This window comes from Vidua macroura, chromosome 2 (assembly GCF_024509145.1).
Source record: "Vidua macroura isolate BioBank_ID:100142 chromosome 2, ASM2450914v1, whole genome shotgun sequence".
Taxonomy (NCBI): Eukaryota; Metazoa; Chordata; class Aves; order Passeriformes; family Viduidae; genus Vidua; species Vidua macroura.
In genome coordinates, this window is record NC_071572.1 from 51,634,530 (window position 1) to 51,651,684 (window position 17,155).

Below are 17,155 nucleotides of genomic sequence, written 5' to 3' on the forward strand. Positions count from 1 at the left end.
CTTGTGGCATGTAGAACAGGTATCTACACATGACACACAGAAAGTAGTACAAACTTTATGTTTAGAAATTTGCATATTCATGTGTGTGTTGTGGTTTGATACAGAGAAAGTGAAGTGGGGTGGGGGGGAAGGTGCCCAGTCATGGGAGTTGGAGTTCTGGGCAGAGATTTCTGCCATCCGGGCAGTCCGAGACTTTTAACCCTTTCCTGAAAAATAAGGGCTTTGTAAAATATTACTCCTCCTTGATTTGAATGAGAAAAGAGTCAATCTGGGACCTGAGATGTTAGAAGAAGAAATTTTTAGGTGAGAAGAGATGACAGAGTAGCTTTTGGCTACTCTTCAGTCGTAGACTGAACCAATTTCTCCTGCAACAAAGACTGAATTTTTAAGGAGATGCAATAGTGAACCAAGACACCTACTTCAGTGACTACGAGCACAGGAATAGAGCAAACAGAGAAGAGTTGAAGAGAGTGTAGTAGTGCCCTCTGTCTTCAAGAAGAAGATGTTCTTGAGACCCGCTGACCCAGGGGAGGAGGAAATGGGGGGGGGCTGTTGTTCCAGAAAAGGAGAAGCTGTTAGACCCTCAGCCCCAGGGGAGGAAGAAAATGAGGGGGACTGTGGTCCCAAAATAGGAAACGGAACTGTTGTTCTTTAAGTCCTTAGCAAAGCATCCTTAAAAGAGCCCTATAAGCAGTCTGTCCATGCACAGCGGTGAGAGCACTGTGACAAGAAAAAGAGAGTGTCACACTGACAGATTTTCTCCGGGCGGTTCCCATGTATAACATGGAAACACAAGAAGTGACAATTGTGTTTCCGGGGGGGGTCTATGGTGCAAGAGAAACTCTTCTCTCCCTTGATAGACTAAGTATTAATTATCTGAAGGGTAGCAACTTGATCAAGAATCCCAGGTAGTGTCTCACTGTGTTTTAGTAGAAATTGAGTGGGGGAGGAGGGGTGTTTTAGAAAGTTTTCATTCTGAATTCTGTGTCTTTTATTATAGTAGTAGTAATTTAATAAATTCTTTCTCCTTTATTTCTAAGCTTAAGCCTACTCTACTCTGTTCCTGATCATATCTCACAGCACTTATTTAAGAAAGTGTATTTTCATAGGAGTGCTGGCATTGCGCCAGTGTCAAACCGTGACAGTGTGTAACAGGGAGGTATGTATGTAGTGTTAGATTGACTTAATGCAATATGGCCATGGGGCCAGGTACAAGGGATGAGATTCATATTTCTGACTACTAGGGCATAATACATTGGATCTATTTGAGATAGTTACTTTAGAATGAGGTGAGTTATACCTTGGAAACGTAAATGTGTACCCACACAAATGAGACAAATGAGCCTAGGGTGACTAGTTATGATGCAGACATTTGTAGTACACACAATGACATCTAGTCAGATGAATTTTTGGTGTTTGGCTGGATGTGTGGTTTGGATTTAATTTGAGGGGTGAATTCCTAGTGATGCGTCTTAAGCTTACTTTTCAAGTAAGGCTAGATTTTCAGAAGAGGAGGAAAAAAAACCTTAAAAAAATCAGAAAGTGTCTCCAGCTTGCCAATAAGGAGTAACTAATTGGAACAGAGTTTCTTGCATGTCTATATATTTGCATATTGCATGGGGTTTTTTGAATACCTTAGAAGGACATTTTGTTTGTTAGAAGAAATATTCATTGTGAATGTGAAACCAAGCTCTTTCTTCTGTTGATAGGGATCGACTCTGTTTGCTTGCTTGTTTTTAATCTCTGTAATGGCCCTATCCATTGACACCCACTTCCTGACTAGGTCATTGTGTTTTATGTACTGCTCATGATTTCCAAGGTTTAGGTCTCTTGTTGGAGAAGTACTGTTAAAGGATTATTTGGAAGTCTACTGTTTGGCTTCCTCTCATTTAACTTCTGCTGTAATAATACATGTAGAAAACAGGACACGAAAAATCAAACCAATTCAGTCTTATTGTCAGTTGATCTCTTTCTTCATTTTATGCTTTCAGTTGTCAGTATTCTTGTGATTCAGCAAAGTAGGTACAATGAAAAATTGCAGAAGTAAAAAGTATAATGGAAATTGCATTAACTTAATTGGTCCAAAAGATAAATAAGTTTAAGGTATTCACAGAGAGAAAAAACATCATATGTAAACATCATGGATTCTTTTCTTTTTGGAAGAAAGACGTCCAATATTTAAGATAATAGTGTAGTTAATGACAATACAAAACATTCAAACTCTTGAATTTTGATTGGGATTAGAAGTGGATCTGTAAGAACAAGGTGAGAAAAATGTCATGTGCATCAGTGTGAAGTTAGAAAGGTCTTTAGCAAACCGGATAGTATGCAGATAAGGAAATAGAAATAAAATTGTATAGCATTCAGTCAGTTTGATAACACACATATAGAAGTGACTAAGGAAGTTAGGAAATAATTATTAGTCCAATTACTTTTGCAATTCCTGAGTCTAAATGTTCATTTAGAGCATCATACTGTCTTTGACTAAAGCAGAATGAAAAAGTAAAACTGTAAAAATAAAATATTCTGTTTGCAGAAAATACGAAAGATACTCAAGTAACTAATTTCTTTACACTTATCCAGCTAAAGCAATGTCAAATTAAATGTGACATTTTACAAGAAAGTTATTCCTGGAATACATCTCACACGAGTTCAAAATAAGTCAGTAAGGAACTGAAGAAAGAAATCTGTGTTTTGATCACTTTTAAAAGCCATTTTTAGAATTCTGCCACTAAAAGGGCTTGGAAGACAGGTGTCTTCCCACAAAGATTGGAAATAATATAAATTGCTCCCTGTTACAACCCATCCCAAAAGGGTGAGAGTAACACAGGTTCTTGTTAATAGATTCCTTGGGGCAGATTAGAGCAAAACAGCACTGAATGTCATATGAAATGACGCAAATCTGTTTTCGTAAATATACACTTGGAGGGTTTATTTTAGAACAGTTTAGTTGCAATGGGGAGTACATATGTAGCCATTTAGGCTATTATGTGTAGTAATATAGCAATATCAAAACATAAAAATAACACTTAAAAAAAAAAGATGGAAAGGAATGGAAAGATATCACCACCCATGGACCTCGCAACAAGGCTTGATTGTTGTAATTTCAATATCTGTTGGCTGAAGTGATTGCAGCTGTCTTATCTGTCAGGAATAGGAAAAGCCCACAAAACACCAAAGTTCCACAGTTATATATGCTTAGGTTCAGGTGGGAATCCAGGTTCCTCTCCTGAGGTGAGGAGTTTCACACTAAATTTTATAATGCTGTGGACCACAGAATACTTCAGGAGTCTTTCATGATCCATGACACCTCTGAAGATGCCACAACTGCCTCTCCTGTCAGCACAGTTGAACCTTCAATTATGGCCTGTCAGAAGGGGTGAACACTTTCAGATCATGTGTGAATGTCTCAGTACTTTCCCAGAGGGGAGTTTTCATGCCTGAGCCATTATGAAAAGGGCATAGCCATGATAAAAACAGTAGCCCACTGGCAAATTGGCAAGATTTACATCTTACCAGCTTCCTTCCTTATCTTTTTCTACACCCAGCTGTAGCTTCCAGTGATGAGTGTGTGCTGTCTGCACCTGGGTGGTCAAGTGGGCCACTGTTTGAGTCATTAACCAGCCTAGTCTGTCACACTCCTGATTAAAAGATGATGTTGCTGCTGCTGCTGCTGCTAATGATGATTATTATCACGACTGTATAAAACAGTTTGTGTCATTTATACTTTCCCTAGCATGCAGTTAGGCTGTCCAGGGACACTGTAGGTGCCCCATACCTGGCAGTGTTTAAAGCCAGGCTGAATGGAGCTCTGAGCAACCTCCTCTAGTGGACAGTGCCCCTGCCTGTGGCAGATGGGTTGAAACTAGATGGCCTTTAAACATCTCTTCCAACCTAAACAATTCCATAAGTTACCTAAACTATGAAAAGTATGATCTTGAAAATAAATTACTTTATCCTCTGCATTTCAATGACTTAAAGCACAAACATCCTTGAAGAAGTTTGTTCAATTCTGGAGAGGAGCAAGATAATTGAATAGTTAAAAAAAATTATATACCTTTAGAGCAAGACTTAATCGCATGTCTAGAGCTCATTCCATGACTAAAATTAAAGGATGACTAAACTCGAGAGATGAGTCTTATGGCAAAGTAAACTAGAACATGGTAAAAAGCTGAGACTAAATACCTGCAGGAGAGAAGTAGCCAGGAGGTGAAGACTGTGCATGCAAATCTGATTTGGTTATTCCAAGAACATGTATTCAAACTTTGTCAGAAATGGTCAACAATTTTGTTATTAAGGAACAAGAATGGCAAAGAATAAAGAATACTTGTGGGAAAACTGAGGTGGTGAGAACCTAGAAGATACCACTTACTTCTCTGTCCTCTTAGGAGCAGAAGGATTATTCTTACATATATTACCTGAAATGTTTTCAATAGTGATACAACAGCTAAACTTCATCAGCTTGGTGTTTTGATATATTTTGAGGAAGGCTTTTGGTAATGAAGCAATTTTCAAACAGGGAAAACATGCTGCTGAAGCAGAAATAAAATAGTCAAAGAAAGAAATTAACATTGTATAACTATGTGACCTTGTATATGGACAAAGACGTGATATGGGCAAGAAAGTATTTCTGGTCTTCTAAATACCATTACTGATGTATTAAGATAATTCTTAAAAAAAAAAAGTGAAAAGTAACTTTCAGAATAAGATTTTGCAGTATTTGCCTATTTGAGACATTTAGAAAAAAGTTGATAAATACATAAAGACTCTCCTATTTTACTTGAGGAGACCAAGACAGTGTGATTTTGTGAATGATATGTAGTATTCTGGAAAAAAACTGGAGTGATTTCAGTTCTAGAGATAACCTCAATCTCATGTGTTAAAATCTCTGATACTGAAATATTTTACCTGTTTTTTACAGGATAAAATAAAACACACAGTATCACAGGAACAAGTCTGTTATTTATGAAATGAACTTGATATTGAGGCTGTGTAACTTGTCACTGGAATAAGAGTACAAGAAAGGGCATTAGAGTTCCCTAGAGTGAAAATTTCTTTGTGGTAGGAACATTATTAGAGGAGGTAAACGCCAGATTCTTAAATGTTTAGGATTCATGATTTGGATCAAATTGTGAAGAGCACCAAGATAAGGAATGCTGCAAATTTGGCCCCTAAGAGTTTGTTGCCCATTGCTTAGTAAAGCCTCTGGTTCTGATACCTGAGAGTCTTAACAATTCTGAAATGCTGGTCAACCATATGCTAAATTACTGCATATTACCTAAATTGTTCACATTACATTTTACCTGTGAGTATCTGTAGAAAGAAATAGGGAAGCAAAACATGGAGAAAAAAATAGGCAAGTTTTAGGAAAAATACTGGTCAGTGGACAGAATCCTAGGTGATTTCTATTACCAGGATTGTAAGTCAATAAGTTCTGTTTCTTTGCTGTTTCATATAGAGTAACTTGTATGAAAGTGCATTATTTAATGGACACAATTTTGATCATTTCCTTTTCTGAAAAATTTTAAATGGAGTTAAGTTAAATGGAGTTAATATTTTGCCACAAACAAAATTAATCTTTTCTACACAAAATCTCTGTTAAGGAAGACATATTGATATTCCAGCACCATTAGTTTATTACTATGACTTTTTTAGAGCTACAGAATTTTTCAATTTATTATTAGTAGCATTGCCATTTATTATTGCAGTGAATTTGTCAAACACAAAAATTTGCTATAGACTAGATTGCTGATTGTGGAGCTATGAAGCAAGGATATAAAACAATAGTTAAGGTACTAAATTGGTTTATTTTGCATTTCTATTTAGTTCAATCCCATGTTTTATTGGAATTAAAGGATATTTTACAAATAAATTGATAAAGCCAAGATATATAGTTTTCTCATGGATTTTGTCTATGTCATATTATGTGAGAATAAAACCCATTATCTGTTTTGTTTGTACAGTAATTATATTTCGTTGTCCTGTGCATTCCTTTTGCTTGCTCCGTCTCATAATACGTGCTGTAAAAGCACACATAAATAAATAGGATAAACAAATTAAGCTGTTTAAATAAATTAATTTACTCTGCAGCTCTGTATTCAAATCTTATGTGCTCACTGGATTTCATTTTAATGAAACACTTCTAAGAACAATACATTGTATGCCAAATAGTGAAATTATATTTTAAATGAATGATTAAATACACCGTGTTTTAATTTATATCAATCTGTACACTGTGCATGCTTAAATCCTCCCAAATCTAAAGAAATAAATCTTCTACATTCTGAAAACATCTGCATTATAATCCTCCTCTTGAATACCCAGTTCATGGACATATAAACACAATCAAAGTCATAATAAGCCTAGAGCTATGATGCAGTTAAGCTATCCTCATCAAGGTTTTTGACTTAAAAACCTAAGACTGTTAAAGTGGAATCCACTTAAATGTCTTGAAACATTGCTCTAAAAAATCTCCTCCCACTCCATCAGTATGCTCATTGAATCTCTTTGCAATCAGAATCTCAAGTTCAGTAGATATTTTTCTATGAAATTTACCTTGAGCAAATCTATTGATTACTCTAGTTGAGGATGTTGCAAAATTTCTTAGGAATGCATTCAGAGAAGTAAATATTTGTCTAGTGACTGTGCATAATAAAATAATGACTGCTCAAAAAGAACTTTTCTGTGTGAGAAATGTACTGCTTTATTCAAGAAAATGCATTTGCAACAGCGACTTTTCTTTTGTGTTATTAAACACGTACTAATTGTATTATTTCATTACCAAAAGCTTTTAGTGAGTTGAATGTCTGCAGTTGTTTGTTGATTGGTGGTTTGGGCTCATAGTTTTTTTCATTATAAGTCAGTTTTTCAGTTATCAAAAGGAGAAAAACAAGCAAAAAAAAAAAAAAAGTTAGTTTAATATCTTCAATCCTTCCAATAGATTTCCCCTATAGGATTTATTTATTTTTATCACTACTTTTCCAAAACAGCTTCACTTTCACATACTTTAGCAATGGGTCTTGAGAACTTTCAGCGGTAAAAAGGAAACTGCAGGGAAAGACAGTGAATTTTCGAGAAAGAACTATTCTGCACTCATCTCCCTTTGATTATTGTTTGTGTTGAACTTCTGGTAAATATCAGATATATCTGTCTGCTACATACTAACAATTCTCACATAGCAGATATGCAGTTCAAGCCATCACAGTCCTCACATTCTGGTTTTCAAAACCAAGGAACCTCTTGAAATACATCATAGCTCCTCTTGGCTACCCTGCCAGGCCTTTCCTGGATAGAAAAGTATGAATGGTGGTTTTTCCCATTTTGAAGTGATATGGCCACATTCATCCAAAAAGTGTGATTCATTCCAAGTTTGTGTTCCATGATAAAAACAGACATTTGGACTTACATCAGTCATGTTACTGGTATAGGTACTATAAGGAGGTTATGTTTTCTTTATAATCCATAACAGTTCCATTAGATCTTGTTGCTCAAGAAGCCTCTTTGAAATTAAAATGTGAAGTAAAAGTCAACATGAGATAAAACAACGGTACCTGATCTTTATTTATTTACAGAAATACATAATTCCTCCTCCCGTAAGGCTAACATCTGTAAGCCAAAATGTATGCTTCCAATTCAACTGCATGATGATATGAGTAAAGAAAATAAAACAAAACTTTAAAAAAAAAGAAAAAAAACAAACAAACAAAAAATCCAAACCAAAACAACAACAACCACAAATTCTTAACAAACCTCTTATTTTTTAAGTAGTCCAGAAGGCATGTCCAGAAGGCATAAAATCCTAATAGGATGAGCAGTGCTCACATTGCATGCTGAAATGTTAGGTCTAGTGTCCTAAAGTTGCCAAGTTTCCTTTGAGAATGCTCTGCAAGTCCTGGAAATATCAACAGGGGAATGAATAGAGAAATTGTAATTTAGGAGGGAGGTTCAGTTTAGGGAAGTGATGTTTGGAAACAGAGGCTTGGTTTAACATTGCCGTTTTATTGCAATGACTTTTTGTGTGTTCTAGGAACGTGTTCCAGACAGCCCTTCTCCTGCTCCTTCTCTTGAAGAGGGCCGAAGACCTGGCAGCCATCCATCCTCTCATCGAAGCAGCAGTGTGTCCAGTTCTCCTGCACGGACCGAGAGCTCTTCAGACAGAATCCGTAGGTCCCATTCTTCTCCTTCTCACCACTTTAAAACTGAATAGGTGCAGCTTGTTTTTCTGGCCAAAATGCTCTCGCCTTAAATGGATCTCATATGTCTCATGCTCAGAAGTTCAGCTGCAATAACTATCTCCCAATGTTATGTTCCCTAGTTTACAGTGTCATAATATCTGATGCTACATTAACAGGTACTGATATAAACTGCCATCATGTCATATTAAACATAAAGATATGAGCAATGAAATACAGAATTGCAGGCAGGAAGCAATTTGCTGGATTAGTTTTAGAACTGAACATATAGTGTAAACTTTTTTAAAAGGAACTGAATTTTATTTAATCTGGGTACTTGGTTTTGATTTTTAAATTGAATCTGACTTCATAAGCAATATTTTACATGGTAGAATTGCTTGATAAAGAGAAGAATTGGGTTAAAAAATTAAGAGTGTGCATACTTTATAAATTTTTAAATACAAAATTTTGTAATGGTGAGAAATATGATAGAAAGAATATTATCACTCATAGCTCACAGGGGACAGAGTAAAATTAAACTGTAGTGTCCCAGAGTGATGCCATTCTTATCAAAGTTCCATATACAGGATGTAAATTACATGGCAAAGACTCTGAATTCTGTGATATTCCAGTGCAGCAATGGAAATTAAGGTTTTAAATGCATGCTATTTTATGGATATATGCTTAAATTCATATTACACTTGTCCATTCCCTTTAATACTGCTCTGTTGCAGGTTTTTGTGTGTTTAAATCATCTTTCCACAGTGGAATCTGCCAGTAGGTGAAACTGGAGGGTTTATCACATGCATAGAAGGCCATGAAATAGCTGTATGAAATAGGTGGTATGAAATAGGTATACTGATTAGATGCAACACGTGTTCTTTAGGCTGCTTCTTTTCAGGCTCTCCATAGACTCAGGAAGCTGACTCTTCATTGACCTTCAGATGAGAGATCTTTCATTAGTGTGTAATGAAAAAGGACTTACTAAAGAAAAGAAATGAGGCCTGACTATGACGAACTGAAAATTCTGTTTTCTTATCACTTGGACAATTCAGAGAGCAGATTAAATTGGCATCCCATATACTGTGACCTATCTATTTCCCCAGGCTTGACCCACAAGCCTTTCATTATATTTTCTTTCCATTGTCCAGTTGAGGAGGGGGAGTGATGGAGTGGCTTTGGTGGGCACATGGTGTCCAGCCAGGATCAACCCACTGCAGACTTCATAAGTGAGGATCTGAAAAAAAATCTCACAAATGTGGAATTCAATTTTTTTGCTCTTGATTGAATAGTATATTTGTTTACAACTGATGAAGCCCTTTTCCATTCTTCTCCTTAAAAAAAAAACCTAAAACAACAAAGCCTCACAAACCCCAAAAATCTAAATTGAGAGATATTTACTGGAATTGTTTTTTTTTTTTAATTTAAATGGAAAAGGAAATTGTATTGTTCAGCTTACTCTATAATTTACAGAGAGGAGTGGGACCTTTGCACATTTTTTTCTTCCATGTGAGCATAACAGAGTTCCCTAAGTAGTGGATCACTTCAATAACTTGTTTATTTGTAAGATAATTCTTTTCTGTCCTATCTGATTTGTTAACATCACACCTGATTCTTAAGTACATCTTTTGTGGTGCCAGCCAGAATAAGATGACTAGTACAGAAATATGGGTTCCATATTAAAAAAAAAAAATACTAAAAATGGCATAAACCTCTTGAAAAGACATTTTTTCCAGAATAAAAACATAGAAATATAAACTACCTACGTAGAAATATATACACCTTTCTGAGATGTGTTTGAGACTCATGAAAGTCTCTGAAAGCTGTTGGACAGGGCTTTTCCACCTGTCTGATGAGCAAATAAGCAGTTCTACTGTTGCACAGAATATATGTGTTTTCAGTGTTTATCACCTGAAAGGCCACAATGCTTCATTTAAGGAGGTTATTAGGGACTGCATATTGGGAATATTGGTACTCAAGCATTTTTGTACAATGAACTAAAAATTTAACAATTCTTATTAAATAAGCAAGAACATACTTGCAAATCTCCAACTTTATCCAAAGTTACTGAACTTTCTTTTTAAATCTGATTGTTTTAAACTAGAAGTAACAGGAAGAAACTTTTCCTCTATGTGGATCCTGATAGCACTAATAAAGTAACTTCATGATTGTTAGAATTCTTGTATAATTAAGAGGAAGACTATGTAAAAGAAATAAAAAAGAGTATTGTTAATATGATGGCTGATTTCTTTCTGCCTGCGCTTGTGTCTAGCAGCTGTCCATCAGAACGGGCTCTCTATGAACCAAATGCTGATGGGTTTGTCACCTAATGTCCTGCCTGGACCTAAGGAGGGTGATCTGGCTGGTCATGATGTGGGACATGAGACAAAAAGAATACACATTGAGAAAGGTAATATGAATATTATAATTCTAGTGCTTCAGTGTAAAACAAGTGTTGTCTTGGTAGTTAAATATTACTAAAACTGCAGTTTTTAATTTCTTAATTGAGATTTTTGTTTTGTTGATTTATTTCTTTTCAGTTTCAGAAATCAAATTTTAACAGGATAATAATTTTCATTATTGTTCTATTTTTTCATCTCCAATATTAATGGATATATATATGAGGGAGAAATTTCATAAATATTGCAAAGTAGGATGAGTGAAAAACTGTTTTACATTATTATTGTGACTCTGACCCTTCTGCAACACTGTTTAGGTATTAAGTTTCTGTCTCCATCCAGTTGACTTTAATGACCTACTTCCCAGAGGGACTGAGCACCGTGAAAATTAGTCCATGTGTGCAAAAGCTAAAAAGGCTAATACCAAGCCATTAAATTAGGGAATTGCATAAAATGAGGCTGGTATACATTATATAATGGGATTTAAATTTAATTGAGTATATGACCAAAGTGTTTGATCTAGGTGAATAGTCCACATGCACTTATGCTGATTATGGCACCATTTCATCTTTGCTGGTATTCAAAGTTCCTGTTCAGGGCTCTTAAGGGGATTTTGGTGGGGTGGTGGTGGAATTTTGAACGGTGCATTTTATGTTTTATTTGCTTTATATATTTGAATTTTAGGTCTTACAGACTGGAAACTTTTTTTTTTTTTTAAAGAGAGGCTTAAAAAGCAATGCATGCTTTGAAAAAAAATTTCTTTAAGCTTATCAGAAAAGTCAGTTCTTTGAGCACAACAAGAGAAAAAGTAAAAGGTACAATACCCAGACGCTGAAACAGAGCTGTAGAAACTGCTGTAGCTATGAAGATTTCAGAATAAGACATTTTGTGACATATTTTAATAGCTATAAGATGTTACCTCCTCTGTCTTGTGTTTGAACACTGAGATATGAAAAGGAATTAAAACCTGGACAATTCTATTCTGGACAGGTGGCATTTTTAATAAGATTACCAGAAAAATTAATGGAAACAACATTTCTTTTATAGAAACCATTTAGTTTGGTTCATTGCACACACAACCTGTTTTTGCTTACACTATGCCCTCACTCAGCCTCTGCAAATTGTATCCCTGCTGTGAAGTATGATGTGATCAAATAGGTTTGTTTTGAATTTCCATAAATGATTTTATTTCAGCCTTTGAAGTTGCTTGTTTAACTATAATCCGACTGGTAAGTTCTGCAAAGAGAAGTACATATTAAGAACGGCAATACTTTTGCATGTCATTCGGTTTTTTAAAGGTTTTTTTTTATTGTGCTATCCCAGTAAAATTGCTGAGAATTCTCTTTTTTCCTCAGTCCTGTTTAGGTCAAACCTCCTTTTTTTTTTTTTCTTTTTTTTTTCGTTCTTTTTCCCCTGCTCTGTTCCAGCCTACTGAATTAATGGTAAATATTCATGGGCTATCTAGATTGATAGGGGTTACTAAATTAAAAATTGTTTTCTGTCATGACTGCATTTATCATGTCTCTCATATCAGTCTTGTAACTTTAGTACTAATCTAATCTGTATTAAAACAAGTTATTTGACTTACAGATATTTGTGGAGATAGTAATTATCTAGTTTTGTCATTGTGAGCTTGCAATCAGATTTTGAAACTGTTTTACCCCTGCAAATCAGTCAGACTGCGACCATATTTAAAAATGCAAACACATGTGCAGGTGGTGCCACTTTCATTGTTAAAACGCCATCACCTTCATCAGCTGAGAAAGAAGGAAAATAATAGGGAAATGGAAATGGAAATGGAAATGGAAATGGAAATGGAAATGGAAATGGAAAGGGAAGGGGGAAGGGGGAAGGGGGAAGAGGGAAGGGAAGGGAAGGGAAGGGAAGGGAAGGGAAGGGAAGGGAAGGGAAGGGAAGGGAAGGGAAGGGAAGGGAAGGGAAGGGAAGGGAAGGGAAGGGAAGGGAAGGGAAGGGAAGGGAAGGGAAGGGAAGGGAAGGGAAGGGAAGGGAAGGGAAGGGAAGGGAAGGGAAGGGAAGGGAAGGGAAGGGAAGGGAAGGGAAGGGAAGGGAAGGGAAGGGAAGGGAAGGATCAGAAGTTCTAAATAAGTATCATGAAGCATTTAAAAATTAATGTGTTTTCTTCTAAGCCTTTTGTTGACAGAAATCTACTAGTTGCAACTAAAATATCTTTTAATTGAACCTGGGAGAACCTAGAAAATCCTTACTAGTAAAGAAGGCCCTGTCTTTTTTTGTCTCTTCTTCCATTAAAAAAATGAAAAGGTGAAAAATCTCTGAAGTTGTCTGAGATCAGGGGGAATGTATTTACAGGCAACTGATAATTTAAAGGGAACAAAGTAATAACCGAGGCAACTGATCAACATACCAAATTCTGAATGTCAGAGGGGTGAATCATTTGTTTCACCTGATCTATGAGCTGGATACAGGAGAGAAAATGCCATTTACCTGTTAGAAACATAGTAGAAAGGAGCTAAATTACCCAGTCCACACAACTTGGTATAATACATTTAGAAACAGTTCATTGGCATTGGCAAACTGAATATGTCTTTCAAAGATCATATGTATTTCTATTCAAAATCCAGCAAGAATTATTATTAATGACAAAAACTAGTTTATTTTATTAGAGTAGTTTAAGCTGCCAGTAAAACTCTTGTGTAGTTCTGTGCAGTTTTTGTTTGTTTGTTTGTTTGTTTTTTTGGTTGTTGTGGGGATTTTTGTTTGCTTGTTTGTTTGATTTTTTTGGGTTTTTTGTGGGTTTTTTATTTGTTTTTTTGTTTTGTTTTAGTTTGCTTTGGTTTGGTTTTGAGGTGTTTTTTGGGGGGTTTTTTGGTGGGTTTGTTGTTTGTTTTTTTTTTTGTTTTGTTTTGTTTTTTTTTTTGTTTTTTTTATTATTTGCCTTTAGATTGTCTTCAAAATATATCTTCAGGTTCTGGGGAAAATGCGGAGTTCCGAGTGGCACTACCTTCCATTGAGTCAGGTTATTATTATGACACCAACAATCAAATGAAGTTCTATGGATCGGTCTGTTAAAACTGGAAAGTTCACGTCAGGCTCTGGATCACTATTTGTTGTAGGAAAACTGGAAGAGTTTCTGTTGTCAATAGCCATATATAAAACATGGGTACTGGGGACATTTTGCAGCTGCTTAATCCCGGTGTGCAGCTTGGCTGCATCCTAGCTCCATGCTGGGTCAAGACCCAGTGTAGACGTCTGAAGTTCCACTCATTCCCTGAGTTCCATAAGAAGGATACTTAGGTTTGCTAAGGTTATGTTGTGGTCCAGTGAGGTTCCTAGTCTGGACTATGGAGGACAGCAGAGTACCTCTGCCTCACAGTTCATACATAAATCAATATGTCATCATCTGTATGACAAGAGATCAATTATCCTAGATTTCCAAAGGTGTTTTGCTTTGCTTTTAGAAGACAGCAGCATTTCCAATTTTACTGAAAGCAGGCTGTAGACCTGCAAATGGTCCTGGGAGGAATGAGGTAAGTTCAAGTACACAATGTTCGTTCAAATGCTTGACAGCCGAAACCAAGCATCTAATTTTGTAATCTATAATTATGGACTCTTTGATGATGCTCATTTGGTTTTTTGAGTCAGATTTAAGAAGAAGGCCTTATGTGAAGTATGGGATTCGTATTAGAAAAGATCCATTCAGTTTTCTATGTTAAGAGAAGACTTTAAGTCTTTTCAAGTTTCTGTGACACAGAGTCGAGTCCCTCAGTTTTGATGAGGTACATTTCATCACTTATCCTGTTCAGCTTACCTATGACATCCTGCAGACTTCCATGTCTGAAGCTTTGAGAAGCAGATTTTTGGTGGTTTTTGTGGTGCTGAATACTCTTTCAGCTCTTCAGTAATGTTATCTGTTAAGCATAGATAGGGAAGAGGAAGTAGTGGAGAACATAAAAGACTAGACTGCTGAATCCTGATCCTCTTTTTGCTCATTGATCTGAAGTGTTTCAAAAAAAGAGAGCTCAAAATAACCAATGGCTTAAAAGTCAGTCACACTGTACTTGGAGATGTGGAACACATTTCCTGAGTAGTATCCTTAATCACTGTGCTTTTTGTAAAAGAGGGAAGTATATTTTAACATCATACCTTTACCCTTACGACCTGGACTCAGGTTGTATTTGGTCTGCAAGGTGTAGTTTATAGCTCAGTCCTACTGGCAGTGTTTATCTACTTACTAGCTCCAGGTAGCTGCATACAATTTTTTTGGGTGATGTTGGAGGCAGTGGTTGCTCATAGCACCCCCTAACTGGTACCTGCCTAGTACTCTACAAAGGAATGTAAGACTCAGCTCACTTCAGCCCAAGATTCCCTTATGGGGGACAACCACTGAAAAGCTAGTTGCTTTAGCACCAAATTTAGATGCTTAAGTGTCTTATTGGATCTGGCCTTAGGGCATCAGATTAGAATTTTCTGTCTCCATCAATTTGGGTTTTTTTTAGATAGACACTAACAGCAAATGAAGACTGAATGTCATGCTTGCATTTTCAATTGAATATGTTATTTGAGGTGTTATGGGAAGTACACTCTCTTGCTGAAAATATGCATACTGTTTTCTATGGCAAAATATAAAATATCATGGTCACAAAACAAGTTAAAGTATTTCTTTCAGAAGAGCTTTAAATTATGATATTAATGGAAATCCCACAAGTAACTTTCAGGTAATCAACAATAACTGCTTCTTGACAGCAGCAAATAAGGTATTATTTTATCAAATCCATGTATTAAAAAGTCCCCGGTTTTGTCTTTCTTTTTATTTTATGTACCCATATAGACACGACATCAGTCTTAGACCTTTGGCTAATATTTTATAAAAAAGAATAATAAAATTTCAAAGTATCCTCAGTTAAAAATGGAAAATAATTTGAATATTCCAAAGTTAGAATTGGATTTTCCTGTTAGCATTCATGCATCAAAAAAGGAACTGATAAATATGCCATCCTATATAGTTAGATATTCATTCTGTATTATCAGCAGTAAATCCTCTTAAAAGGCACGCACAATGTAAATATAACATGCTTATTCACCTTAACAAATATAGAAACACATATTAATATGTTTCTATAAATATGAAAGACTCAAAGGAAGTTTTAGCATCAACACAATTCTCTTCAACTTGAGCTCTTCTCTAGCAAAGTCAGCAAGCAAGTGATCCAGAACTTTGCTTAAATTCTCTTTCTGGTCTGTTACAATTATCATTGGTTTTCTGAGAAAGTTCTTTTATAAGGAGAGTATTTACCAGTTGATGTACAGCGTAATTTTCATTAGCAGTACTGCTGCCCAGCTGCTTATGTAAACATATTTTATCTGTTCATTTTTGTATGGATACATACACACAGAGGGATACTTATACAATATATTTATTTGACTGAATATTGCAGTTTAATGTAACAAGAAGAATATTATTATACTTTGATGGGTTTCTACATGCCAATACATTTACAGTTAACACATTTAAATGTAGATTAAATGTCTACATTAAAATGTAGCATTTTAAGTCTACATTCTCAATTCACATCTTATCTACTAAATCTTAATAGATTAGTTTTTAAATACTTAAGATACTGAGTTCACACTTTCTACATCACATAGGACTTCTCAAACCCTTCAAAGATAATAGTCAAATTTTTGACCTATGGCGGATAATATAATAAAGATCTGCTAAATTAAAGTTTTGATATAGCTAGTATCACCAAGATAACCTTTCTACACTTTGGTTGTTGGTATATCTTTTCACTCAGCCCTAGAGGCTCAGGAATTTTAAAAGTACATTAAAAGCTGTTACCGTTAATGGATTATAAAGGTGAAAAATAAAATCGTGAGTTTTTTCTTAATGGGTTATTTTTTGCTAAGTAGCTGGAAAACATCTATTTTTGTTACATAGAAAACATAGAAGCCTTTCATATTATTGAACAGGGTATGAATAGTATGTGTAGGCAGGAAGGAGTGCAAAGGTGCAAATAATTGGATACAATTATTTCTATAGACCCTCATTGTAGCAGCCTGAACTGCTGCTAGTAAGGTCCAGGGTAAAGAAGCAGAAAGGGCCTTTGCATGGTATCCACAGATGTTTAATTCAGCTGTGTGGTGAGATGTTCAGAGTTCCCCCAGCACACGCATGTCTCAGCTCTGACTGCCCTGTCCGGAGGGGTTGGGGGGTCACCCTGGTCTCGGGGCAGTACAAAGATGAGGCCAATCAGGGAATAGGGAGGGAGTGGCTCAGGGACATAGGAACAGACATAGGAACAGGGGAAGGAGCCAATGGGGTTTTAACAACTTTGAGGGAAGCTTCTTGTGTCTCCTTAACTTAGGGGATGCCCCCCAAGGTCCTCACACCTCATCAAGTCATCCTCCAGAGAAGTTCCTCTGCAGACTTGTTTGCTACTAGGGGCCTTTATTCTGCTGGAGTAGTAGTAGTTTTGGCACATTTTATGAGAGATTTGCTGTGCAGTTTTCACTTGATGGATATGTGTACATCACTTCTGAAACATTCCCGGCTAACTAGGCGCAATGCAGCCCAATTGCACATATGCAGACTGCCTATTGTACCTT

At 36.0% G+C, this 17,155-nt stretch overlaps 1 protein-coding gene across 1 annotated transcript in view; it reads left to right on the forward strand.

Moving 5' to 3' along the window:
- Positions 1 to 17,155, forward strand: part of DACH1 (dachshund family transcription factor 1) — a 356,660-nt gene that overhangs the window by 244,714 nt on the left and 94,791 nt on the right. The window contains exons 6-7 of the mRNA XM_053971477.1: positions 8,027 to 8,162; positions 10,447 to 10,581. Coding sequence (XP_053827452.1) covers positions 8,027 to 8,162; positions 10,447 to 10,581 — 271 coding nt within the window. The remainder of the gene's footprint in view (positions 1 to 8,026; positions 8,163 to 10,446; positions 10,582 to 17,155) is intronic.